Source organism: Lactuca saligna, chromosome 3 (genome assembly GCF_052625555.1).
Source record: "Lactuca saligna cultivar CGN05327 chromosome 3, ASM5262555v1, whole genome shotgun sequence".
NCBI lineage: Eukaryota > Viridiplantae > Streptophyta > Magnoliopsida > Asterales > Asteraceae > Lactuca > Lactuca saligna.
The window spans coordinates 7,854,573-7,880,673 of record NC_136419.1 but is presented as its reverse complement, the minus strand read 5'-3'; the positions used below and the strand labels follow the sequence as shown (position 1 = coordinate 7,880,673).

At 34.6% G+C, this 26,101-nt stretch overlaps 3 protein-coding genes across 4 annotated transcripts; 1 reads left to right on the top strand and 2 right to left on the bottom strand.

Moving 5' to 3' along the window:
* Positions 1 to 11,825: 11,825 nt before the first annotated feature.
* Positions 11,826 to 14,551, bottom strand: LOC145033391 (uncharacterized). The gene is made up of 8 exons (XM_078982025.1): positions 14,273 to 14,551; positions 14,140 to 14,161; positions 13,193 to 13,249; positions 13,014 to 13,095; positions 12,803 to 12,898; positions 12,563 to 12,687; positions 12,454 to 12,472; positions 11,826 to 12,379 (listed from the first exon to the last, which is right to left on the bottom strand). The coding sequence occupies exons 1-8, from the start codon at positions 14,373 to 14,375 to the stop codon at positions 12,005 to 12,007; spliced, it is 879 nt and encodes a 292-aa protein (XP_078838151.1). The 5' UTR covers positions 14,376 to 14,551; the 3' UTR covers positions 11,826 to 12,004.
* A 1,588-nt stretch (positions 14,552 to 16,139) lies between these two features.
* Positions 16,140 to 18,572, top strand: LOC145034385 (Actin-like ATPase superfamily protein). 2 transcript variants are annotated; one of them, XM_078982778.1, is made up of 5 exons: positions 16,140 to 16,307; positions 17,110 to 17,531; positions 17,599 to 17,733; positions 17,814 to 17,969; positions 18,038 to 18,572. In XM_078982778.1, exons 2-5 carry the CDS (start codon positions 17,112 to 17,114, stop codon positions 18,377 to 18,379), a joined length of 1,053 nt encoding a protein of 350 aa, XP_078838904.1. In that variant the 5' UTR covers positions 16,140 to 16,307; positions 17,110 to 17,111; the 3' UTR covers positions 18,380 to 18,572. The 2 variants fall into 2 exon arrangements, with proteins under 2 accessions (XP_078838904.1, XP_078838905.1); XM_078982779.1 differs by having other exon boundaries at positions 17,100 to 17,531.
* Positions 18,573 to 19,148: 576 nt separating this feature from the next.
* On the bottom strand, positions 19,149 to 24,329 carry LOC145034384 (general transcription and DNA repair factor IIH helicase/translocase subunit XPB1). Its single transcript, XM_078982777.1, has 20 exons — positions 23,846 to 24,329; positions 23,658 to 23,704; positions 23,265 to 23,340; positions 23,007 to 23,175; positions 22,694 to 22,916; positions 22,554 to 22,610; positions 22,327 to 22,461; positions 22,128 to 22,208; positions 21,686 to 21,773; positions 21,249 to 21,586; positions 21,099 to 21,174; positions 20,831 to 21,024; positions 20,571 to 20,734; positions 20,417 to 20,489; positions 20,219 to 20,332; positions 20,052 to 20,132; positions 19,915 to 19,974; positions 19,726 to 19,809; positions 19,488 to 19,636; positions 19,149 to 19,410 (listed from the first exon to the last, which is right to left on the bottom strand). Exons 1-20 carry the CDS (start codon positions 23,853 to 23,855, stop codon positions 19,326 to 19,328), a joined length of 2,304 nt encoding a protein of 767 aa, XP_078838903.1. The 5' UTR covers positions 23,856 to 24,329; the 3' UTR covers positions 19,149 to 19,325.
* Between the last annotated feature and the right edge of the window lie 1,772 nt (positions 24,330 to 26,101).

Here is a 26,101-nt window from a genome sequence, read left to right as displayed (position 1 = left end):
TGAGCCCAAAAAGATGATCGATTACTATCCATTTAATAAAAAAATTGTGAGCCCAAAATCAAGAAATTTGTATCTACTTCGTTATGTTCTTTCGTCAAAATTGATTCATGAGTTCTCATTTCTAAATCATTCTCAGCTTCATACTTTGTTCGGTAGTAGATCCGTATTTTTTTCTTTCATCTCAGTTGTTTGATTTGAGTCACTCATGTTTGATTAACATTTTCAAGTTGGCTTAATTTTGAATAAAGCCGATTTCGATTTTGAAAAATTAATATTGTATGGGTTAATGTTGAATCGTAAGTTGAATTGAGTCTTGATTCTCACTGTTGTTGATTTTGAGTGATGAAAACGAAAATTCCTTCCTTGGAATTGAACATAAAACATCTTGAGATCAAGAATTGATTTTGATTATGTTGTTGATTACTTCTTGGGTTCGATTAATTTGAAAACGATTGTGGTTGTTTGTAATTGAATATCGAAATTTTTGTTGATCGTTGATTTGAGTCGAAATCAAATCTTAGATGATATTGGATTCGAATCGAATGGTTGATGAATCAAACGCTTTGACGAAATCACTTTGTCGTTGACTTCTTGGAGTCAAAATTAGTTTGAGTGATTTCGTGCTTTTACTTCTGATAACAAATTGAGTTGATTCCAAATGGGTTGAGGATCAAAATCAATTGATAGAGTTGAATACAATTTTATATTACCTTAAAATTGCTTTGGAATTATATGTGTTTGGATTTCGATTTCGAAGAGTAAGGTTGTGGTTGAAGTCAGTGTCGATGGCTAATACTAAAATTGATTTTGAAGAGTAAGGTTGTGGTTGTGGTTGAATACAATTTGTATTACCTTAAAAAGATTTACTACTATGAACCAGGCATTTCCCTGATGGAAGGGCTTAATCCCATTTCAGATGATGTGGAATATTCTGCTTTTATTTTTGATGCTTATGGAACAGATGGTGTAATTTCAGTTTATATGGATCATATTAGGGTTGGTGTTGATGGGTGGCTTGATGATGAAGATAATGAACATGAGTCTTGTATTGATGGTGAAAATGAAGATAACATAGATGAACTTAGGAATGTTGCCTTTGAAATTAATGAGGATGTAGTGCATATGAATAGGACATCAAATGATCCTTTCTTGAGTAAGTTATGTGTTGATGATGAGGAGGATAACAACATTGTAGATGATGATAATGGGAGAGAAATTGAACTTAACATTCAAACTCATTCCATATTTAATGAGCTATTACACTGGAAAAAAAAACAAAAATCAATTCTAGGGATGAAATTTAAGGGTCCAGGGCAAGTAAAATCAATGTTGTGAAACTATGTTGTAGCTAATTGATATCAATTGTGTTTTGAAAAAATGATAGGAAAAAATTTTTAGTGAGGTGTAGCAAGGGTGCTTGCACATTTACATTATGGGCTTCTTGGATGAGTGATGAAGAGAGTTTCCAGATCAAGTCACTAAAAAGATGATCATAATTGTGCTAGGAACTTCAAGTTTGGATCATTGGTGACATATGCATGAATTGGGAGTCACTATACCAAAGAGATTGTACAAAGTCAGAAAATAAGTGTAAGGAACCTTAGGTGTAATAGCCCAATTTTTACATCCAAAAATTTCCATTTTAAAAATCAATACTTTGAAAAGCATTTGTAAATAAACATTTTCTGATCAAAATATTCCACAATCATATATCATGTTTGAAAAACCAAAATACGAAATCAACTGAATATCAGAGTACAAATCCCAAAACAATCTCATAAGGCGGAAAATAGTGTATGTGTATGATGTATCGCTACCGCGCCAGCTCCTTCCCCTTTGAAGAAGAGGTACCTGAAACCAAACTGAAAACTGTAAGCACAAAGCTTAGTGAGTTCCCCCAACACACCACATACCATACAATCATGAACATATAGTACAATCATATAACATACCATACTTATCAGACATTTCTGGGGTGCCCGACCTACCCGGTACGGCCATTCCGGTGTGCCGACCTACCCGTGTGGTCATTCTGGGGTGCCGACCACCCTTCGGTCCTAACAACCGAACCTCGAGGACTATTTCACCCCTACCACTGCCAATATCACATATCATAACATAACATACTATCAGACATATATGGGGTGTTTGACTACCCTTCGGTCCTAACAACTGAACTCGGGGACTATTCCCCTCCTACTACCCCTAACACATATTTCAGAACATGTTAGCATATAATCATGACATCACATACTGTTAGACGTATCTGGGGTGTCTGACTACCCTTCGGTCCTAACAACTGAACGCTACTACTATAACACATCAAGCTAGCATATAACATATCAGGTAGTAGCAAAACTAGATGATATCACAAAGACAATCATCTAACACACAACTCCTACTAGTGGGTCATCATTGTGGCTGTAGACTCACCGCTATTAGAAGGTAACTCACCTCGAAGTGGCTGTTGATCTGTACGGGAACTGTCTGTCTGCTGCTGCTGTTCCGAAAATCCTCCGGCTGCAATTCCCACGAAACACTCAATCAACCATTGTTAACTGTCCTTAGGGTAAACTGACCATTTTACCCCTAACCAAGTCAAAAGTCAAAGTCAAAGTCAACTTCTAGTTGACCTGACTCACCGAATTCGCTCGCTAACTCGTCGAGTTAGGCATTGACTCGATGAGTTCTCCTTCCATACAGATATCCAATAGTCCTTCATTCGACTCACCAAGTTGTATGAATAACTCGTCGAGTTCATCTTCATCCGATGAACACTCTGGTCTGTGACTCGCCGAGTTGTATGAACAACTCGTCGAGTCTGTTCTTGAGGCAAGAAGATTGCCTTGGACTCGTCGAGTCAGGGCATTGACTCGCCGAGTCCCTCCATTACTGAGTCTGGCTTCCGACTCACTGAGTCCGCTTATAGCTCACTGATCCCACTTGACATAACTCAAAAGGGGAAAAATCAGGGACTCACGACTCGACTCGCCGAGTCCGAAGAACGACTCACCGAGTCGCATGCATGCAATCACTATATACTCGATTATGCGTTAACCCAATGCATTCCAATCATAGATCTGGGTTTTTAGGGATCGATTAACACGTAAAGTTTCCAACTTTACATGTAGATAAACACCAATGATGAATTTAAGGCTCAAAACAGACTAAAAGAGTAGATCTAGGGCTTTCATGCAATATGGCTCCATAAAGGCAGTAGATCTGGGCTCTTGAAGCTCAAACCTAGCTAGATTTAAAGGTCATTCCACACAATATGATCTCTATATTACAATCAAGCTAGGAAATGGATAAAGATGACTTAATTGGGGTTTACTAAAAGAAAATCATCACGGAAACAGAAAAGATTTGAAATATACCTCAATGGACTTTGGATTGAGTTATAGATCCTTGCTCTTCTCCTTCTCCTTGGTCCTTCCTTCCTTCTCTTCTTCAAACTTCAAGGAAAAGCACACAAACACTCAAATCACAAAGGGGAGGGTTAGGGTTTGTTAAAGGGTGCTCTGAGAGTGAAGGGGGCGAGCTTGGGGCGCATAAGGGGGTTTAAATAAGGTGCAAACCCTTGAAGTTAGGGTTTCATCCAGACCGGCGGACTCGCCGAGTCCATGATATGGACTCGTCGAGTCGCCAACTCAAACGTGCTCGATATCTCGCCTCTACTCGGCGAGTTGGGCCTGCAATTCGCCGATTTCCAACTAAAAATGCAAAAATACTTAGATTAAAATACATATCAGGAACAAGGTGCTACATTAGGGTAAAGGTAATGGCCAAGTTTGGTATCTAAGTTAGTATTGTTGGGTTTTGAGCATTCTAACACTCATAAGGTGTGCATGAAACCTTAATAACCTTGGATCTATGTTTTCTCTAAAAATACATGCAAATAATAATTTCCAAGGTTTACATCCTAACTAGCATAGCGTGAAGAACTAGAATCATAAAATACTAGAAGAATAACATACCTTTTGATAGTGATTGATCGCTTGGAGTTTGAGAGCCTAGCACCAATAATGTGAATGCCTCAAGTGGAATCACAAATCACCACAAACTTGGAAAAACCTTGAGAGAATAATATGCTATGTAGAAATCGGCCACCACAAAGTCTCACACAACTAGTTGCCATTTCTTGCAATATGTGCATCTTTATATAGTGTGGAGGATTAGGGTAAACCCTAATAACCCATGTCTTTTCCTTTCCGATGATCCATGGGTTATAAGCTTCATGGATCATCCATGGACCCCCATGCATGCTTAGCCCATTCCTAATGAGTTTAAGCCCACATTATATAAAATGCAATAGCCCATGTTTAATTAGTCTTCCTTTTAATCACTAAATTAATTCATAATTAATTTAAGACTAAAACTAATTAAATAACATGAATTCATATTAATATATTATAACTTATAATATATTAATAAATCATAAACATACTATTCTCATAAGATTATCCATATAAATTGTTCAGGTGAAGTGCAACCCAAATGGACCATGTCGGGTCGGGTCAAGTATATACCAAATAAGTTATGGACTTAGACACCTTATCCAACAGTCTCCCACTTGGATAAGTCTAATAACTGTATTTGCATATATTACTTCAGGAACCAACCAGCAATCGTAGCTCTCGAAAACTCTGTTGAACTATGAAGCGCCATTTTAGATAAGTGATCATATAATCCTCTGTTCTCATGATATCAGCCGGACAAATACATGGAACAATGTCTTACTTATTGTCTGGCAGTTGTTTCTCGATTTCCGATTTGTTTGACAAAGAACTTAACTCAACACAAAATCATCGAGGGGCCCAGATATCGCTTCTATTTATAGAAGGAACAGATAAACTTCGACTCATATGCTTGTTCTACTACTTGTTGAATTGTACACAAATGCATGGTTTATAACATCAAGTTACTGATGCGTTTACGTGCAATCAATGCACAACCAACTCATAGGTAACAACTCATATCTCTAGGTTTGAAGACTTATATGATATTATCGTCTCACGATCACTAGAGATAAATTTCATGAAGTGATACAAGTGAGTGTGGGTTTATTCCAATACTCATAACTTATGAGCACTCATGAAGGTTGTACCAACCATTGCTATGTCTAAACACATTTAGCCATTTACAACCTCGATTCATGACAGTCTTAATTCATACCTACTTCCAACATATGAACGACTATAGAGTGTTTAAATAACTTAGTCATTCGGAAGGAATAACCTAGTTATTTTGGCAGTCAAAACATGTAAAGTGAAACACAATAATAATCGAATCCAATATGGTCTCAAAACCCTTTTGAATATAAATAGAACCACCTTTTATTTATCACCATATTGATTACACATTACTCATTATATAATGTTTCAAATAATCAACTTAATACTTGAATAAAACCACAGTTGTCCCATGCTCCTAGCATGCACACTTTGTTTTCTAAACAATAGTTATGCTATACTCTATGTATGCACACTATGTTTGTCTATGATCTTTACTTTTTTGAAATAGATCAATTGAACATGATTCCAATGATGCTCATTTCACAATTCCAAATCCTTATTGTAAATGTAAGAATTCCTAATTCCTACCATTTACCAAAAATCTATTAGATTTTAAACTTTTATGCAATGTTCCTCTTGTAATGATTATGCGCAAAGTCACAAAACTTGTCAACAGTCATTACAGAGTATTCCAAAGGAGATCAACTCTATGGAAACAAAGTCTTATATCCAAAGTACATTGCTTTGAACATCCTTCTTACACTAAGGTTTTCTAATCTTACACAGATTGAACAACTTCCACCTATGGAGACATTTCCATAGTCCCATTTTGACTATCACTTCCGAACAAGAGTTACCTCTTTTCGGAATATACTTCCAACTGTCCTGAGCAACCAATCTTTGGCGAATCTTAGACTGTCCTCGATAATTTCTTAATCACTTTAGTCATATCTCGTTCTAGACTTTTTCCTTCTGAATGCCCTAAGTATTTGGAAAATTTAGAAAGGATGAATATTATAGCACATGCAATCCATCCTATATCCGAAGCATATGGGACACGATTCATGATGTTTCACATAAAGACATGATACTAGAACAGTCTTTTGCTACAAAAAATTTTATTTGCCATGTTCTCAAAATTTAACTATGAAGAGGGATATCGTAGTCATAATCGAATTTTGATAACGCAACATATATATAGAATTTCTTTAAGTTGAACCATTCCAACATAAAATACATACATATATATATATATATATATATATATATATATATATATATATATCCTTGACTAAAGATGATTAAAATCTCAATCTAATCTTTTAGAATTGAATTGAAGTATACTTTCCTCCCCTTTAATTATAGCAAAACAATTTTTTTTCAACCCCTACAACTTCACGAATTGAAACTTTTGTTTTTCTATAATTAACATTGCTAGCTTGCAATAATAATAATCATAATTATCATGCTCCCACTAACATGATGATTATTAGCATAACACTTATGCTCCCACTAGCTTTGACATGTATTCAGAAATCGGTTGGACTTCTAAAATTTAGATTCATACACCTTTCCGTAGATAGCTCAAATGTATGTCTAAGCAATTTCAAGAACTATGAAAAGGGATGTCGTAATCATAGTCTCAATTGTTTAGACCTTTGCCATTTATCACAAGTCCATGTTAGTGTGCCGGTTAACCACTAACGACTTTTGAAAATGCAAATAACACAATTGCTATCTACTTAAATCTACTTAGTGAAAGCGTTTCCTCACCATCATTCTCATGAATCGGAGAGAAACCTTATGACACTTAGATTTTATGGTGTATGAGTTCCTATCCATGTGAATTTGTCAAAACCATAATCACAAGACAAGGTTAGTGACAAAATCATCCTCACATGGATTGAACCTTTTGAATCTTAATTTCTTGTCACTTAGTAGCACAAGGCCCACCAATGCTTCCAAGCTGTTATGCACGCAGTTTAGAACTAACAGAAAACATATGCATAGTCAATTTAATTGGCACAAGAATTATGTCAACATGATAGGTTACAAACCTCAAGTCATGTGCTAGTGATAAAACACAGGTTTTACTCTTGATTAAATCTTGAAACTCTTTCAGGATCTTTAAGGCTCCTACTATCCTCTTGACATATAAGTTTCCCTAGTCAAGAACCATTCCCTGACAAAACAAATATTCAAGGGGTAGTGCGGATTCTTATCAAGATAAACACTTCACACAATTGGTCTTAGTTGGTCTTTATCTTATCCAAGACATCACAACTTACCAATTTCAAATGTACAAGAGTAGAAAAAAATTTACACTACATTTGATAAGTGTTTTAAACCTTACTTTATGTCACTCAATGTTACAATCTTGGAGTACGACTCTAAGAGTTGTTTTGGAACGAAGTATGATTCATCTTCTTGATTTTAACCATTCCAATAATTCATGACCCCTCTTCTTAGTCATAATAATGCACTAAGATGTCCTTAGAGTATGAATTTGTGATATTGTTTTATAATCATTAAGATGATCATAAAACACGATACTATAGTACTCTCCCATCTTTTCAGATTTGAGAAACTTTTATCATTCTGCCTAATTTGATTTTTTTCCATTCGTTCTGCCACACATTAAAAACTTTTTAATGCTTCAGAATTATACTTAAACTTGTAAGTATAACCATATTTACTAATATTTAGTAAATCATGACGAATCGATCTTTGTGGTGGACCTTGACCAGCACACACCTAGTGTACCCGATCCCTTTAGTCCTATCCTTGATCACATAAGGAATTAGTCTTAATTTTCCAAAGATGAAAATTCTCATCCATCATACAATACAGCTTGTATGATTCCAAGTTTCGGTCCAATTGAAACTTGGGTGATGAGAACCTTTCCTCATTTGGTAAATTTTGACATTACCACAAACGAAAGAATCAAATCCATTTTCCAATATTGCTATTACTGTAAACATATAAGCAACAATTTTTCACAAACGCCATTGTAAGGATATTTTTAAAATAAATAAAATTAAAAACCCCTTTTTTTATTTTAAAACTTTGCGGAAAAACTTATCCTTACAATCCATATGAAAACCTTGTTGTTATCTATTCCTAAGTAATATATCATAACTATTAAGCAACAACTCAAAATTCTGATTACCGAACCATGCGATCGAAACCCATCTTCGCAATCAGAATCAAAATATACTTCCTTTAAGATTCCTATCTTTTCTTTGATTCATAATAACATCAACATGTGACCCATTCACATTATGTGATAAGAATCTCCAAATAGGAACTTAATAGAGTTAGACAGTGGACTTTAACTGAAGTAGAGTCAAACTTCTTGACTTGATCAATCTTATGATCTTTTAGGTAAATATGGCAGCTTCGCAATCAGTGTCCCTCCCTTTGGCAATAAAACATATGGACCCTTTGGTAATGGCACATGAGACTATCTCAGACTTATCCTTTCTCTTTACCATTTGGTCAACCGAGTTGACTATGACCGATCCCTTTCCATTGGGAAGAGAAATCCTTTTCTAGATATCCAATGCTACCATTGTCAATGTCCATTTAAGGTTTAGAAAGTTGATATTCTAACAAAATTTGCTTTACCAGTGTTCCAAATCATTGCTGATTCCGCCGCACCAAGCAAATAGATAAGATCACTAAGGCTCATGTCATAGTCTATCTCATAGTAGTCCCAAAGGGACTCACTATGTTACCAAGAAAGTGATTGAACATCCAACTTTCACAAGACTTTGACACCCAACTCTCCCGGCTTGTCAATATGTGACTTTATCTCCAAGATGTGAACACACATAGACTATGCTTGCCAATAGGGCTTGAGTGACCTTAAACTTGTGGGTTAAGGAGAATAAATAGAGGAGGTGAAGGAAGAGAAGCATGATGTTGAGGGACATCGTCTTTAAGAAGAAAGCTTGTTCCAAGAGATTTGGGAAGATCATAGTTGTCAAACCAGACATCTATAATGGGAGATAATCAAGTTAGTTGATTTAAAATCCTTAATATAACACCCAATATGAAATATTAAGGTTAGGACCCAACACAATATTTTATGGATATTTTGGTCACTCTTAACATAAAAGGGTATTTTTGTCATTTATGTATTGATGATAGAAAAGGGTATTTTGGTCTTGAGAGAAAATGGTATTTTAGTCACTCTTGACATAAAAGGGTATTTTCGTCATTTATGTATGGATGACAAAAAAGAGTATTTTGGTCATGACATAAAAGGATATTTGGGTCAGTAATAGATATATGTTGCCTTTTTACTGAAACTATTCACATGATATTTTACTCATTTATAAAGTATGTTGTCTTTTTAAGTAAAATCATGACATTTGGCTTTGAATATTTCTGCACGGAATATTTTGGAATGATGTGTATGCATGTAAATGTTTTATATGGTCCCGGATATGGTTCTATAATGGGTTCAAAGGTCCCATTTTCCATTATTAAAACACCCACTGACATATAACTACAAAATGGTCCTCATACACATAGTGTACTTCCACATGGACCACTTTCTCTTTTGTTCCCAAAATGAAAACATGCACAACAACCAATCTAATTAAATATATTTGTTGGGAATACAAGCCATGCATATGTTTCATTAACATCAACATCTGATTATACAAAATGCCCTATAATTGGGATTTTGAATATTTTTTACGTTAGTTATCATATGCCCTTTCATTAGGGACTTAACACCTTACAACATCAACACATCAAGGTTGATAGCCCCAACTTGTAACTAAAAGCAGCTTCAATACATACATAATGCCCATCATTATTGACTTTCTAGTCTGCCTTTACAAAAAATACAAGGTATCCCAAAAAACAAAACCTTACACTAACCAACCTAACTAAGTACAATCACCCCTAACATCAAAACACAAATGACCAAGCAAGCAAACAGCAAGACAATTATCATCCTGTGCCTGCCTATTGCCTTCCTTGCATCATAAACTTCTTTCTCGCTCTTTGTCACCTTATATTGCTCCCGTGACAACAGAAACTCCACTTCGGCAATCCTTCTCCTCAAATTGTTCATCTCAGACATATCCTCTTTAGCATCCACTTTCTGCTTCAGAGAATATAGCAGGTTTTTGTAGTACTCTTTTGCGTGTTCTTCATCTTTCCATTCAGAGAAGCTACATTTCTTCAACCTAGTCTATAAAAAGCCAATAAAATTAGGGTTTGATTCACAATCACAAATCATCATCAAGAAGCAAATAAAATTAGGGTTTTTTTTAAGCAAACAAAATACAAATCCACCATGATCGTCTTTACAGGAAGAAACAACACATCAAACCCTAAAATAGTAAGTTATCAAGATCAGGAGTATCGGGACCTACCATATTGTTTTGACAATTGCCTCCCAGGGTTTGTTATCTTCCAACATGTTCGTTCTTTAGCTGGAACGCCACAATCACAAAGCTTTACCCCTTCTCGCGACGGAACATGAGTCACTTGTAGCTGATTCCTTGAGGTGCATGAGCTCGAAGACATTGTTCTTCGGGACGGAAATAGTCGGGGTGAAGTCTTTGACTTTTCAGAGAAGGGTAACTAACACTTTGATGGAGTTCCGAAATAGGGTTTCAATTAACAGGTCTATATCGACGAGTGGATTTCTTCGACACATAAGCATCCCACGTAAGCTTATTGGACACATCAGCGTGCCACATAAGCATTGTAACCGATGAACCTTCTAATTTTTTAGATAATGGTGTAATTAATAGGTCAATTACGAGTTTACTAGTCTAATGTAACAAAAAAAAACTTTAAGGACCAAATGAACCAAATGAAAAAAGTTTTATGTGCTGACATTTTCCCTTTTTATAAGAGATAAACAGATTTTTGTTAACTTTTAATGTTTCACAAAATGCCTGTTTGGGAGTTGAAAATTTTCATAACATTAAAAATTTTCAAAAACATTAATTAGTTGTTATTCAAAAAAAAAAAAAATCATTTTCTTTGAGAAATACAGTTAATTTGTTGAATCATAATTGTTATTACACATAATTTTTATAATTTAAATCAACACATGTACACTATGCAACTTGGCTTTTGGGTTATTTAGTTGCAAAAGATTAATTTAACTAAAATTAAAAAATATAACAGTTTTAATAGACATAAAAATAATATAATGATTTTTAACATGGAAGCATAATGCATTGAGAACTTTCTACAATAATAATAGTTTAATTTTGAAAAAATATATAAGAATGGTTGTGAAATCAAAATATGAAGTGACTTGTTTGTTCTTTCAAAAACTCTAATGGTCAAAAAGGTAATTTAGCAACATTTTAATGATCAAACGTGATATAAACACTCTCGTTTTGCTAAGTACCGTTTAATGGTCAAATGAATCAGAAGGCAATTAAGTGGCATGCTCTCCTCAAAATAAATAAATAAAATTAGTAAAATGGTTAATGACTATAACAATTTAATGGCCAAATGTGATAAAGCTATAATAAACTAACCAACATTTGATGTGCACTAGAACTTTTTTTTTTTTTTTTTTTTTTTTGTCCATGAAGGTCCTGTATAAACTCTTGTTGTACAGTTGTACAGTGTTATACCCTCAATCACGGACTATGGATTTCAACCTAAACCCTCTATTAGTTTGTTTGACATGGAAATCACTTAAATCAGTATTAAATGCACAGACATATTTGACAACAATCACAATAAACAGTGTCTTTTGAAAGTTATGCCATAGTAAAGAACATGAACGTAGTACGTACATCTCAAAATGAAAATTATTCAAAATACAATGTAACAAAATGTAGAGCCGTAATGAATCTATGTTGAGAAATTTGAAGTAAACCAAAGTTTACTATCGATATATAGAAATTAAATGAAAGAATTTAGTCTCATCAAGATTCAAGAATGATCTTATCAAGTCAAAAACGGTACGTTTCAAAAGGTGAAGGCATGCACTGAATGATTTACTTATATTGACCTGGTCCTGGAGGTTGGTTGGTAGGTGGATTTGGGGGCTGTGGTTGGTTGCCTTGATGATGAGGTGGAGGTGGAGAAGCATAAGGTGGGTAGCCTTGTGGAGGTGGATAAGGAGGGTAGCCTTGTGGTGGTGGATAACCGGCAGGTGGGTAGCCAGATGGCGGAGGATACATATGTGGGTAGCCATGGCCAGGTTGATGGTGTTGATGTTGGTGAGGGTAACCATAGGACGGTGGTCCGTACTGGTGGACATGGGGCGGATATGGCTGATCGATCCTTGACATTTCCTGGATCGGAGGAACATCCATTGGACGGATCCCAAATGTCCCATCTCGTTTGTCTAATTCAACCTTGTGTTGTGTCTGTAAAATAAATAATTTATATATCAATTTCTTCCTTTCAAACCATAGATTAATAATTAAAGATAGAATATTACCTGCATGCATGTGCAAACCCTACAAAAGCAAGATACCATTTAGAGTTTATAGAGGAAAAAAAATTGGAATAGTTGAAATTAAAGAGGAGGGAAGAAATTAATTACGTACGTGCAAAAAACGAGATCGGCTAAGCAATTGAGCAACTGAGACGCGTCACTGAGTTCCTCGCTTCCAAGAAGGCAAGCGATGATGGAAAATATACAAGCAATTTGTTGGAGGCAAACCATGCAACCCTAATTAATGAAGCGAGATAAAAGCGAATTAATAATTAGGGAGGGTTATTATTATATAAACAGATCATAAAAAGGTTTGGAGATATTAATTAAAGAGATTAATTAGTATACGTACAATGATACAGTTATCGCATTTGGTTGTTTGAATGTGAAACTCGTCTTGCAGCATAAAGCGAGTGGATGCTACCGAGTTCCCAAAGCAGAAGAAGACCTGATCAAGATAATTTACAAGAACAAAACATGTTAAAACTACAAGTGTTTTTATTGTGTATTTGTAATTATATAATCCATGAGTAGGATTTTAAGAAAAAGAATATGATGAATACCTCTGCGCAAAGGCAAAATTCTGGACATTTACGTTCTCCACACTTACCACTGCAGGGCATATATCCACCACAGCATCGATATCTGGAACATGCAAATGCAGGAAATAATTATATATGTATATTAAATATATTTAGTTTTGAGGTTGCATGGGTGATGGAGAAATTAAGTATTTATTTACCTTGACATGTCACCATAGAGAGCTCGCTTACGAAGCAAGTATGATGCACATGGTCCGCTGTCATTTTCAGTGTTTTATTATATAATACATGAAATTATAAGAAGGGAAATTAACGTATCCTTAACAAAAGATTTATAGAAAAGATTCATAGAGGGAAGTAGACTAGAATTCAACAACAAGCTCAGTCATAAACCCCTATCAGCATATAATAATTTCAATAGTTAACAAACTTTAAAAAGCTGTAAAAACAAATTAAGCAGGATAACTGCATCAAGTGACACCAAAACCCATCTTGTGAACTTACTGAGACCTCTGAGAAGATGTATATGCAAAACAATGTTACTGTCAATTAATACAATCTAAAGTCTAAACTAGAGGATATATTTCTAGAGAGGTTAGTTTTATGGGATGAAAACAACTTATGAAAGCTCTAAAAAATAAATAAGGTATCTAATATCTAGCCCTCTGTGAAGCGTATGTGTATTTTATACATGGATCATAGATGTTATGTACTTATGTTACGATATAACACTAATTGAGGTCTCATTATGAACTTATGAATCGATTTTCGTGTCCTAGTGTTGTGTTATATCAAGTACAGGAAGGATTGGAGGATAATCTTTTCAAAAGATTTGACATACTAAGATAGTATAGGGACTAAACTGTAACTATTAGTTTGAATATCAGTTATATTTGGTAGGAACAGAGTGTATGGACGTTAGGTTAGTTTTCTTTTCCGTAACGTTTTTCATACACAAGAGAGATTCGTCTTCCTTCTTAATCATCAGACAGAATCTCTCTTTTTGTATCTTCTTGTATTCCACGGAATTGCATTTACAAATTAACCACACGGACTATAATTTTCAGAACAATCACATTTGGCAAAATGATAATAGAATAAAATAGATCAAAGATCTAAATAACAAAGATCGGAGCAAGAATCTTACCAGAACAAAGCAAAGCAGCAATCTAGAACAACACAAAACACACACAAAGGTCAGACGAATTAGAACGAATTTACAAAATTAAGCAGATATGATGAAATTATAAGGAAATTGAAGGTCAAATAGACTAAATTACACGGAGTATCGGCAGCCATGGTGCTCATGAGATCTGTGTGCCATAGGTTCCGGAAGCTCTGACGCTGCTTCATCAAATGCACCTGCTCTTCACCGGACGGCATTGTCGATTCCTTTCAAAGCCGATCGAGTTACAAATGCAACGATGAGATACCAAATCCAATTGGCGACTTTTTCACAGTCGATGTAGTAAGGAACAAAATAAAATAAATCTGAATAGAATGGGGAAAAAGCCCTAAGCTCTCCTGATTTCAGCTTTACGATTGATTCAGGAAAACGGTTAATCGGAACTTTTGATCTAGCAAACGAGAGAATGAAATTTAAGATCCTGCACTTCGAATTTTGCAAAAGACACCCGCTTCTTATTTACATCTTTTAGTTTAGTCCTTCTAGAATTGTAAGTTTAAGCACGGTACCCTCCAAATCAAATTATATATGCTCAAAGATATTATAAAAATCGATATTAAGAGGATAACGATGAACATTGTAAGCCTTACTTTTCACCAAATTAATGTAATTGGTAAAATAATAATTTGTAAAGTTATATTTTATAAACCAAATTTGTATAATTATATTTTATAAATCATTCATTTGTTTAGTTTTAATTTCTATATTTACTTATTTGCAGGGTCATAAAATACAAAATAATAGTATGCATTTTGCTTTTATCTTTAATTTGTACTCGACATGTCTTTTTTTTTTTTTTTTTTTTTTGAATAAATTCAATTTGGTAGTTACATTATACTAGATATCATAGATGATGTCATGCCAACATCCATTAGACATAAATGAACAAATTATATCATATTAAATGTCACATTGAAATAACACATATAATTCCTTATAATTCTATTTTGTTGAAAATCCATCCAATGGTGACTTGTGTGGATTTTGTCCAATAAAAAAGTTTAGTGACGTATCAGTAATTTAATTTTGGATTTTTTACTAATTTTAATCCCTATGTACTTAAAAAGATAATTATACCCTTGATATTTATTTTTTTTATTTATGTTAATGTTTTTATTAATTAAGATTAAAAATTCTCACTCCTCTCTCTCTTTCACTCTTTTCTCTCTCCCTCTCAAGAAACCCATTTTCATCCTCAACCATCGTAAAAATTCATCGTTGCAACCACCTCCCCCCACAGTTGTTGGCCACAGATGAAAACGCACATCTCTCTCTCCCCTTTTGCTCTGTCAGCAACGACAGAACACCTCACCACTTCTCCCACCCTCGCCATCGTTCTCCACCACTAAAAAAAGTCATCTTCATCACTAGATGTCGCCACCTCTTCCAACGTTGTCGGCCACCTATGAAAACACACCTCTCATTCCTCGCTTTGTCACCAATGAACAAACACCTCACCACTTCTCTCACCCTCACCATTGTTCTTTTATAGAATTCCTAATGCTCCATGTTCCTCCAAGTGCTCAATTAGGATTCTTGATGGTCCATATGCCTCTAAATGCTCTATTAAGATTCCTCATGCTCCATATGCCTCCGATGCTCAAACACCTTTGATCAAGTTTTTACACCCCAACAAATAGTGCTCCTAACATTGAAAATTCAAAGTGTGTAGTTATCATCTACAGGCATGCATGATAAGCAACTACCTAAGGTCTTTGGTGTTTTTGGGGGGGGGGGGAGAGGGGAGATAATTCTTTTACATATATTAGTATTAGCAACGGAGGGAGGGGAGATAAATTTTTTACATATATTAGTATTAGCAACGGAATAATAACAGATTAATACTATGGTGTTATTTAGTGTTAGTGACAGAAAACGACCCAAATAGCGACAGTATTATTAATTTATCTATATTTTTTTAAAGGAAAAAAAGGGGAATAAAAGAATTAGGGCTAACGTTATAAGAAATCAGTACGCTTCCACCTCCCGCCTCAACACCTGCGACCTCCAAGCCCTTCTTCTGCTCCACGCCTCCACCTCCGGTCAACCCACCGGCGTCCACGGCGTTATCTCCGGCGACATCTCCGGCATTCAGAGCTTCACTTCCAGCAACCACGCATCCACCTCAGGTCCGATTGGAAGTTTATTCCTAATAGTTTTTTTTTTTCTTTTTGCTGTCTTTTCACTTTCTTTCAGGTCCGATTGGCATGTATCTAATGTCTATTATACTGTATATTGCCTCCCTGTTAGTGTTGGCAACTTGGCATGAATTTGACCTTCCTGTTGGCAGTTTCTTTTGATGTTTATACTTCCTGTTCTGATCAATGTCTATTATACATTTATACTTCTTGAGTTCTGGTTTTTTTTTTTTTTTTTTTTAATCATTATACTTCCTAAGTTCCTTCCTGTTACTTTCTTATGAACTGTGAAGTCTCTATTTAGCCGGTATTATGTTTTGTTTGATTATTTTCTTGATTATAATTCCTATAATAGTTGAAATATCTTTTATTTTTTATGCATATCCCTAAATATTTCATTAGCATATAGGTAGCTTGTGGCTATTTACGGCTATTAGCCATTAAAACTATAGTCTGACCTAACCTAGTAATTTTCACATTTTCTGTCGCCCCTCTTTTATGTTGATAAATATTTGCTCCTTATGCTTCTGATGAACCTTGGCTGGTTTGGAAGATGAAGTGATGTTTAGACTTGAGATAATCTGATAATGATCATATTTTTTGATGAACACCAACTGTTTGATAAAATTCCCCAACTAGCAATTAGAGTAACATATGTTTGTACCTATCAAATATCACTCAATTTACATCACCAAACTTCATTGTTCTGTTTTTGGTTCTTTCCTGTTCTTCATAATTGACAGATAAGACTGTTGGTTCAAATCATAATTGTGAATTGATCAGTGTTTTTCAGAGATGAAAAGAATGATAGCATTGGGATTTGAAGGATCAGCCAACAAGATTGGTGTTGGTGTAGTGACTCTAGATGGCACAATCTTATCAAACCCAAGACACACCTACATCACCCCACCAGGTCAAGGATTCCTCCCTCGTGAAACTGCCCAACACCATTTTCAACATATCCTTCCCCTAATCAAAGAAGCCCTTGAAACAGCTCAAATTACATTAAAGGACATCGACTGTCTTTGTTACACAAAAGGTCCAGGAATGGGTGCACCCTTGCAGGTTTCCGCCATTGTTGTACGCGTTCTTTCTCAGCTATGGAAGATCCCAATTGTAGGTGTCAATCACTGTGTTGCTCATATTGAGATGGGAAGAATTGTCACTGGAGCTGATGATCCAGTTGTCCTCTATGTTAGTGGTGGAAACACACAGGTAACTCCATGAGTATTTGACCCATATGATTATCAAAACTGATTTTGACTTTTTTGCTTATAAATAGGTGATTGCATATAGTGAAGGAAGATACAGAATATTTGGGGAGACAATCGATATAGCTATAGGTAACTGCTTGGACAGGTTTGCTAGGGTTTTAATGCTATCGAATGATCCAAGTCCAGGGTACAACATTGAGCAGGTATTATCATGAATATGCTTATTAAAATCAATTAACTTTGACTTTACAATGATTGGGTCCACTTATTGTTATTGATTCAGCTTGCAAAGAAGGGAGAAAAGTTCATAGACCTTCCTTATGTTGTGAAAGGAATGGATGTGTCTTTTAGTGGAATATTGAGCTACATTGAAGCCACAGCGGAAGAAAAGCTTAAAAACAATGATTGTACCCCAGCAGATTTATGCTATTCGTTGCAGGTATTTGTTTTTGACTTAATGGGGACAGACAGATGTGTGGTTTTTTTGACATGATGGAAATGTTGTAGGAGACGTTATTTGCGATGCTTGTGGAGATTACAGAAAGGGCAATGGCACACTGTGACAAGAAAGATGTTTTGATTGTTGGAGGTGTTGGGTGTAATGAAAGGTTGCAGGAGATGATGCGAGTGATGTGTGGTGAAAGAGGGGGGAACTTGTTTGCAACTGATGATAGGTATTGTGTTGATAATGGGGCTATGATTGCTTATACGGGTCTTCTTGCTTTTGCTCATGGAAGTACGACTCCGCTTGAGGAATCCACTTTTACTCAGAGGTTTAGAACTGATGAGGTGTTGGCTGTTTGGAGAGATAACAAGGACACCGTTGAACACAAGACACAGGGATCCTAAGCTATTGGTGGGTTGGATTTTTTTCTTTTTTTTCCCTTGTTTGTATGATTGTTTCTAGTCAATTTCTTTTGAACTAGATGTTGTATCATCAGTAGGCTGAAAATTCTTCAACATGAAAGAGTGGCTGAAGAATAGTATTGTTATTGTTTAAGGCGGTTTTCATACACTTTCAACACATCTTTTTTTTTGGGAATTTTTGATCCAGCTAGTCAATATGCAATATTTATAGGCCAAATTTTGAGCTTGTTGATAATCAGAATAACACTCGAGACCTGAAAAGTTCAGTCTGGAATCGGTTAAGAATTAACTTAAGCAAATAGAAATAGATGAATTGGTAGTTAAAGTGGCTTCTATACCGTATAAGCGTTTTAAAAACTCATGTTGAGTTGCACATGCACTTGACAAGAGCTTACAATGCTAATTATACAATGCAGTAAAATTTCTAAAGCTCCTGCCATGCCTAAGCTCGGATTTTCTTAAATACATATCAAGTTGCCAATGATGTCGTGACAAAATTATACAGCTTAGTGTTACTTTGTTTCATAGTAACCTTTGTGATTTCATTCAGTACTAGTCAGTCTACTAGATCGATCACAAGGTAAGTTGGGTTAAAATAGTAACTTCCTACCATCTTTTAGACTTGGCTTTAACTTGAAACCAATTAAGTAGTCCATACAACACAAAATCTTTGTAGAGTTTTATAAAATACAGTAAGTACTCAAATGGATTGGCAGTGAACCATGCCAATATGCCATTGCCACCACAAACAAAACCAATATATAATAAATATAATGTGTGTAAAGTTCTTTCCATGCGTTCATATTTCTTTACAGAAAAAGAACAAGTTTTTTGTTTGGTTTGGGGGATTACAATTTATCTCACCATGGCAAATATCATTTGGTAGGGCTTTTTGCACCCAAAAGTCAAAACAAGCCTGCCTGCAGAGTTATACAAAACGTTTCTTAAATAGTGTATGTCTCTTTGCTGGATCCTTAGGCTTGCTCTTTCCAAAACCTCCCTTTTGTCCACTCCTGCAAACCCCACCAGTTATTATATATCACACAAACAAACAAAAAAAAATAATAAAATAAAAGGCCACCAAACCAACCTGAACTCGTGATAGAGCATTCCTTTAGCTCCTGACATGGCACTCATGGACCCCATCATACGGCGTGCACGAGCCTTCTGTAGTGCAATGTCATCTGTATCATCTTCAAGTATTTCCAACCCCAACTTATCATCCCCAGCATTTAACACCTATAATATGCATATATCTTATCATATCAGATGTATTTAACAACAACAGAATTTCAGTATAAATAACAAAAGATAAGAAGCCAACACACATTTGAAAGAAGAGAAAGTTGGTCTTCCAGACGATGATAGCTCAACTCTGCCCCAGTGTCTGGTGGAGGCAGACTTGTTATCACCTGTTCACATCAAAACCACAAAATATATATATATATTAATGTCTCTCCCTTTTCTTTTTCTTTTTCTTTTTCTTTTTTTTAATTAAACACTAACTAATGAATTACCTTAAAACTATAACCTTGATCGATCAAAAACTGCTGTCTCTTAGTTGAGTAGTACATTTCCTACATCATCCATGCATGTGTTTGTCAAATTAGCATAATATGTTTTTCAATAATATGATATATTATTAATCACCTACCTGTGTATCTGTAGATACTAGGGAGTAGAAGAAGGCATTATATTCCTCTTTTCCACCTGCCATTCTATCCTGCAGACGACCCTACACTCCACATCCACGGAATATAATTTATAATAAATTAATATTTATAGAAAAGAAACTAATTAATAAATTTAACAAATAAAAACCTTAGCCCTGAGAATACGCCCAAGACGTTGGGCTTCTTGACGTCTAGAACCAGCATGTGATGAAATTTGAATTATTACATTTGCTTCCGGAATATCTATTGAATTATCTCCCACCTACAACAAACAAACAAAACACAAACATTTAAAAGAATTTAAAACACAACACGTGAAATAAACAAATAAACATTCATTGATTACCTTTGACAGGAATACAGTGTTGACAGTCTTGCTGGTTTTGAAAGCCTCCAGTATCTTTGTCCTTTCAATATGGCTGCACACCAAAATATTAACTTTTTCAAAGGTTGCTTTTTTTTTTGTTGTCTTTTTCATTTAAAGTCAAAAATATATGGACCTTGTGGCACCATAAATCATTGGTTTATGGAGCTTCATTGCATATTCAGTGAGTGCAAAAAGATTATCAGCAAAAACAATAATCTTATCCCCACGTTGCTCTTCATGGAACCGAATAAGAAACTCACAAGCCCTAAACTTGTTAGGGTTCATCACATATAATGCCTGCAAAGTGCAAATCAAACCATATCATACACAATTCTCAACTACTATTCTTATTATTATTATTTATTCTAATAAACATCATTCATACATACATACCTGTTTCTTCTTGGAATTTTCCTTCTTCAGATATTCAGCAAAAAACTCTTTTGTCATTGGACACCACACTTCAGCACATTGCACGTTTGCAATGAATCCTCCTTTAACCAAATCCAACCAATTTGCCTCGTATAGTTTCGGACCAATAAGAAAATTCAAATCCGTAATCCTTTCATCCTCTCTAACAAGTGTAGCTAAAAAACAATAAAAAAACTCCCACCTCAGAACAAAAGAACATTAAATCCTTAGTATTTCAGAAGCATTATACCAGTAAGCCCAAGCTTGCAGTGAGATTTAGTGATGCTAATGACTTTACGAAACATATGTGCAGGCACCACGTGCACCTGAAATTTACATAAGGGTAAAATGGTCATTTAGTCTTTGTTTATTCAAAAGTGTATGTGTATGTACTATGTACCTCGTCCATGAGTAGCAAACCCCATTCTCTATTTCTTATTTCTTCAATGATTTTTTCAGACTCTTCGGATCTTTTACCACCAAAAGCAACCATGTTATATGTGGTGACAACAACTCCAGCATTTCCACGAAACCTTTCTTTACTATCAGATGTAAACCTACATATATGATCATCACGAATGTTTGACCACAGCTTGAATTGAAAAGCCCATTGGTCAACAGAAACAGCATTTGTTGCTAAACAAAGGCAACTCTTCTTAATCCTGCAGGCTGCAGAAACACCAACTAAAGACTTTCCAGCACCACAAGGTAACACAATGATCCCAGACCTTGCTCTTCCTGCAACATCAACATCAGGAGATTAAAAAAAACTCTCACTCAACAAATGTTAACAAGTTTTTACAATCAGTGATTTTAAGGGGTTGTGAGGTGTCTTACCATTTCCAAACATCTTACTGAGACTCTTCTCTTGATAAGGTCGTGGTTGTGCTTGAGGCTTTAATTCCATCTCAAGATCTGGATTTATCTGCAATTTGCTTATGAGTAATTATCAATTGTAGAAAAGACTATGGGGTTGTTTCCTTTTGATTTAATGAGCTTTATGGGTTAAGCTCTTAATCTGAACAGCTATACATGACTGTTTCTTGTTGGCTTAATGTATTAAGAGACTAACCCATTATTGTAAAAATGAAGTAGATTGTGAATATTGTTTTTTTGGGATGTAAGGGCAAAATGATCATTTAGCCTCATTCAGACGGTTTATCCAGACTGAGATCATTGCCCATACATGACTTAATGTGAAAAAGAAGAAACAGCCTCTACAAATCTCATTGCTAAATCAACCAAGAAATATGTGATAGAAGTATGAGAGATAACTCACAGTATCATTGCGAAAATCATACTCCTCCAACATGGGATAGTTTAAAGCATTTGGCAAGCACCTCTGCTTTACATTTTCAACCTGTCAAGTAATTTTGTTAAAATAATGATGCAGTAATTCTAAAAACCACTCTTGGATCATTTTAAGTGATATAAAATAAGATGAACTTCATCAGAAACTGAGACTAGGTATCATATACCTGAGAGGGGTCAATTTCAAATGAATGAGCTTCTTTTTCTTCAGCTGCAGCTGCCAACTGTGCTTCTGTTAGCAGTTCCTCATGTCTACCATCAATTTCACCTACTGATCTACTAACAGCAAAGCCATCGTCTCCCTGAATGTGAGAATATACAGAATCAAGATCAATCCCTCATATAAAACACCATAAAAAGAGGAATAACAATAGCTACAAAGAAAATCTATAACCTCGTTTGAAATCCTCGCTCGAGATATGACTTCATCACTTAACAATCTCTTCAATACCTGCAAACACCAATCAAATAGCTAGCTAATTAAATATCCACAACCTGTTGTTTCAACATTAAGAAAAAGATGAGAAGCCTTGCCTCTGGGAAAGGAGATTCAACCAGGTAACGATTTTTTTTCAGCACAAGCTTTACTTTTCCATAATTGGATGTTGAAGCATGAATAAAATCGATCATCTCTTTAGGAAGCTTGGTCTTTGAAAGCTTGTTCAAAACAGATATGATGGTTTCAGTTTCTAGACCCACTGAGACAGCTGCATAGAGTGAGTGGGGAGTCAAGTTGTACTCATGCATCGACTCTGGCCTATAAGCACAAACACCCCAAACATGAAAGGTCTCAGATTTTATGCACAAAACATTATGAACTATTAGTTGAGATGCAGAAGTATATTACCTACAGACAGGCTCTGCAATTGCAATTAGAAAATCATAAGCTTGTTTATACAATGGAGAGAAGGTTTCAAGAAAGATCCGGCCATCTGCACATGCCCATAATGGTCGATTGACATGATCTGCTTTAAGTTCCAATTTAGTAAAATCTCTCTTTTTTCCTTCTCCATCACCTTAAACAAACCAAGAAAACATTCATTTAGATTGCCTCAAGGCTATGGAGGATATAGAATCCGTATTACTACTAATTAGATAAAAATACCATCACGATCATCGTCACCAAATTCTTCAACATAATATGCATCCTCCTCTTCAAAAGCTGCAGCTTTATAGTCCTCCTATGTTATAACACACATAGATTAGCCCATTAGAATTACCCAATCTTTGCAGGAAAGGTTTTATTGACTTTAGAGTACATCTCTGTTTTTCCCGTGAAACTTGAAGTATAATCTGAACGTTCGTTGATAATGAGATACCCTAGTTTAGTTATCAATTCATCAAACATTGAGAAAGAGCAAATATTTCAGATTTTCTTTCATATGTGCAGCCTAGGTTCAACTGACAGTTCATCAACCACAATGAAACAATTCTCCTACCCAAAATAATAAACTCAAATGGTGATAATAACAAATTACAAAGTCTTTTTGCGAACAACCTTTGTTGATGATTTGTGCTTCTTGCTAGGTCTCCCGCTTTTATCACCTGTGAGCAAACACAAAGAGTTAGATTAAAAAGATTAATTATCGCCATTCGTGCACAAAAGCTTTTGTGTTTTGATTGATATCCTTATATGTTGATCGTAAATTAGGGGGTTTTTTTTTTCTAAAGTAAATCCGAATATACCGTGCCCCATGATCGGTTCTTAGATTTGTCAATCGAATCAACAATTTGTGTGTGCGGACTGGGAGAAGATGAAGAAGATGTAGATCTTTTCAGGTAGTATTGTAGTGAGGTAATCGCTGACAGCTGCAGTTTATATACTTATATCCCGGGTTTTGTTCGTCGATAGGGACTCAGTGAGTCGGTGATGCGGACATCCGTATCCAGTAGCGAGTTACAAATGCAACGATGATATTTATACAACAAAGATAACAAATTTGAATAGATTAGAATGGGAAAAAACCCTAATAAGCTCCCTGATTTCAGTTTTACGATTAATTCAGAAAACGGTTAATCGGAACTTTTGATTTAGCAAACTAAGAATGAAATATAAGATCTGCACTCCGAATTTTGCGAAAAGATGCTCGCTTATATGCTCAAAATCAAGAGAACAGCGATTAACATTACGTATGTAAGCCTTACTTTTCACCAAAATTAATGTAAGAGAGACTACGCATTATAAAAACATTCATTTCGTTAGCTTTGATTTATTTGTAGGGTTATAAAATGACACTCACTACTATCTGGTTTTTCTTTCTTTTTCTTTTGGTTAATCACACAAAAAATATTTTTTTTACACAAAAATTCGATTTTGACATCGTGTTTTTTGTGTTAATTTTGAAACTGTGTTTTCCAATTTGTTACAATTCTGACCACTTGACCGATTAACCAGGTTACATGCTGACGTGGTATGATGGTATGTCAGTTTTTGATGACGTGACATGCTGACATGATATGCTGACGTGTCAAAATTGATTTTTTTCCACAAAAAATACTAAGTTTTCACTTTTTTTCGATTTTGACACTAAGTTTAATTTTTTATTTCAATTTTGACACTATGTTTTTTTGTTCCTATCGAACATCATTTATCAAATTTTATTCAATTTTGTCTATTTTCCATTTGAACCCGTATAAATATATTTTTTTATTACATTTTAAACCGTATAAACATGTTTTTTCGTTTAAAAACACATTTTTATTTAAATACAATGTGTTTTTTTTTTCCTTACATTTAAAACATTAGTTATATCATAAGAATCAAACTAACCATAAGCTTCTAATAAGATGTAAAAATTTGATGGGTTACAAACTTGATATCCGAGTTTTGATCGACTACACGCTTTCAAACCTCCAAATACATTTTAAAGTTGCATATTTAATATAAAATACAGTTTTTTATATAACTAATACATATTTATACATAAAAATATGGTTTGAGTGTAAAAAAAATGTATTTATACAAAACTATGGTTTTTTAAATGAAAAAAAAAACATATTTATGTGGTTTAAATGTATTTAAAAAAATATTTATACGGTTTCAAATAGAAAATTGTCAACATTGAACAAAATTGGAAAAAATGATGTTCGATTTGGAACAAAAAAACATAGTGTCAAAGTTGAAAGAAAAAATTAAACTTAGTGTCAAAATCGAAAAAAAAATGAAAACTTAGTGTTTTTTGTGAGAAAAAAAATTCACTTTTGTCACGTCAGCATGCAACCTGGTTAACCGGTCAAGTGGTCAGAATTGTAACAAATTGGAAAACACAGTGTCAAAATCGAGACAAAAAAACACGGTGTCAAAATCGAATTTCTGTATAAAAAGAGTGTTTTTGTGTCATTTACCCTTTTCTTTTTTATCATTCATTTTTTTATTTATGCTCGATAATAGACCAATATTTTTTTTTTCGTTACACCATTATAATTAATTCCAACCGGATAATTATGTTCTATTTATTAAAAAGTATGTTAACATGTCATTAATTATTTGTGATATTTTTAATAATAAAATGGTGTTCTTAGGTTGCCTTTAATATTCAAATTAAGTGTAATAAATAAAGTAGAAATTAATTTATTAATTGTTATGTTTTAATAATTAATTAGAAACTAATTAAAAAAGACAAAATTGCAAAAATGGTCCCTGTGGTATGCATTTTTTAGGAATTTTAGTTCAAACCACGATTTTTTTGGATTGATAGTCATTTTGAGTTACTTTCGTTGCGTTTTTAGTCTCTCTGAAGAGTGAAATGAATGTAACGCCCTTCTAATATATTTTTATTTGTTTTTTCTATTTAATTTAATGTTTTATTAATTAAAAATATGGGTCTCTCTCTCTCTCTCTCTTTCTCTCTCTCTCCTATCCTATCCTATACACCTTTCTTAAACCCAGTTAAACCCATACCTTCATAAGTTCTTCTTCAATAAGATGAGTTAACAGGTAAT

Coding starts and splice junctions, on each gene's coding strand:
- LOC145033391 (XM_078982025.1), bottom strand. CDS start 14,375: ATGCCGTCCGGTGAAGAGCAGGTGCATTTGATGAAGCAGCGTCAGAGC. Junction 14,162..14,272: donor CATGGCTGCCGATACTCCGT/GTAATTTAGTCT, acceptor GTGTTGTTCTAG/ATTGCTGCTTTGCTTTGTTC. Junction 12,899..13,013: donor AATTTTGCCTTTGCGCAGAG/GTATTCATCATA, acceptor TATCTTGATCAG/GTCTTCTTCTGCTTTGGGAA.
- LOC145034385 (XM_078982778.1), top strand. CDS start 17,112: ATGAAAAGAATGATAGCATTGGGATTTGAAGGATCAGCCAACAAGATT. Junction 17,532..17,598: donor TTAGTGGTGGAAACACACAG/GTAACTCCATGA, acceptor GCTTATAAATAG/GTGATTGCATATAGTGAAGG. Junction 17,970..18,037: donor ATTTATGCTATTCGTTGCAG/GTATTTGTTTTT, acceptor GAAATGTTGTAG/GAGACGTTATTTGCGATGCT.
- LOC145034384 (XM_078982777.1), bottom strand. Junction 20,333..20,416: donor ACACTGTATTCCTGTCAAAG/GTAATCAATGAA, acceptor TGTTTGTTGTAG/GTGGGAGATAATTCAATAGA. Junction 19,975..20,051: donor TAGTATCTACAGATACACAG/GTAGGTGATTAA, acceptor TGGATGATGTAG/GAAATGTACTACTCAACTAA.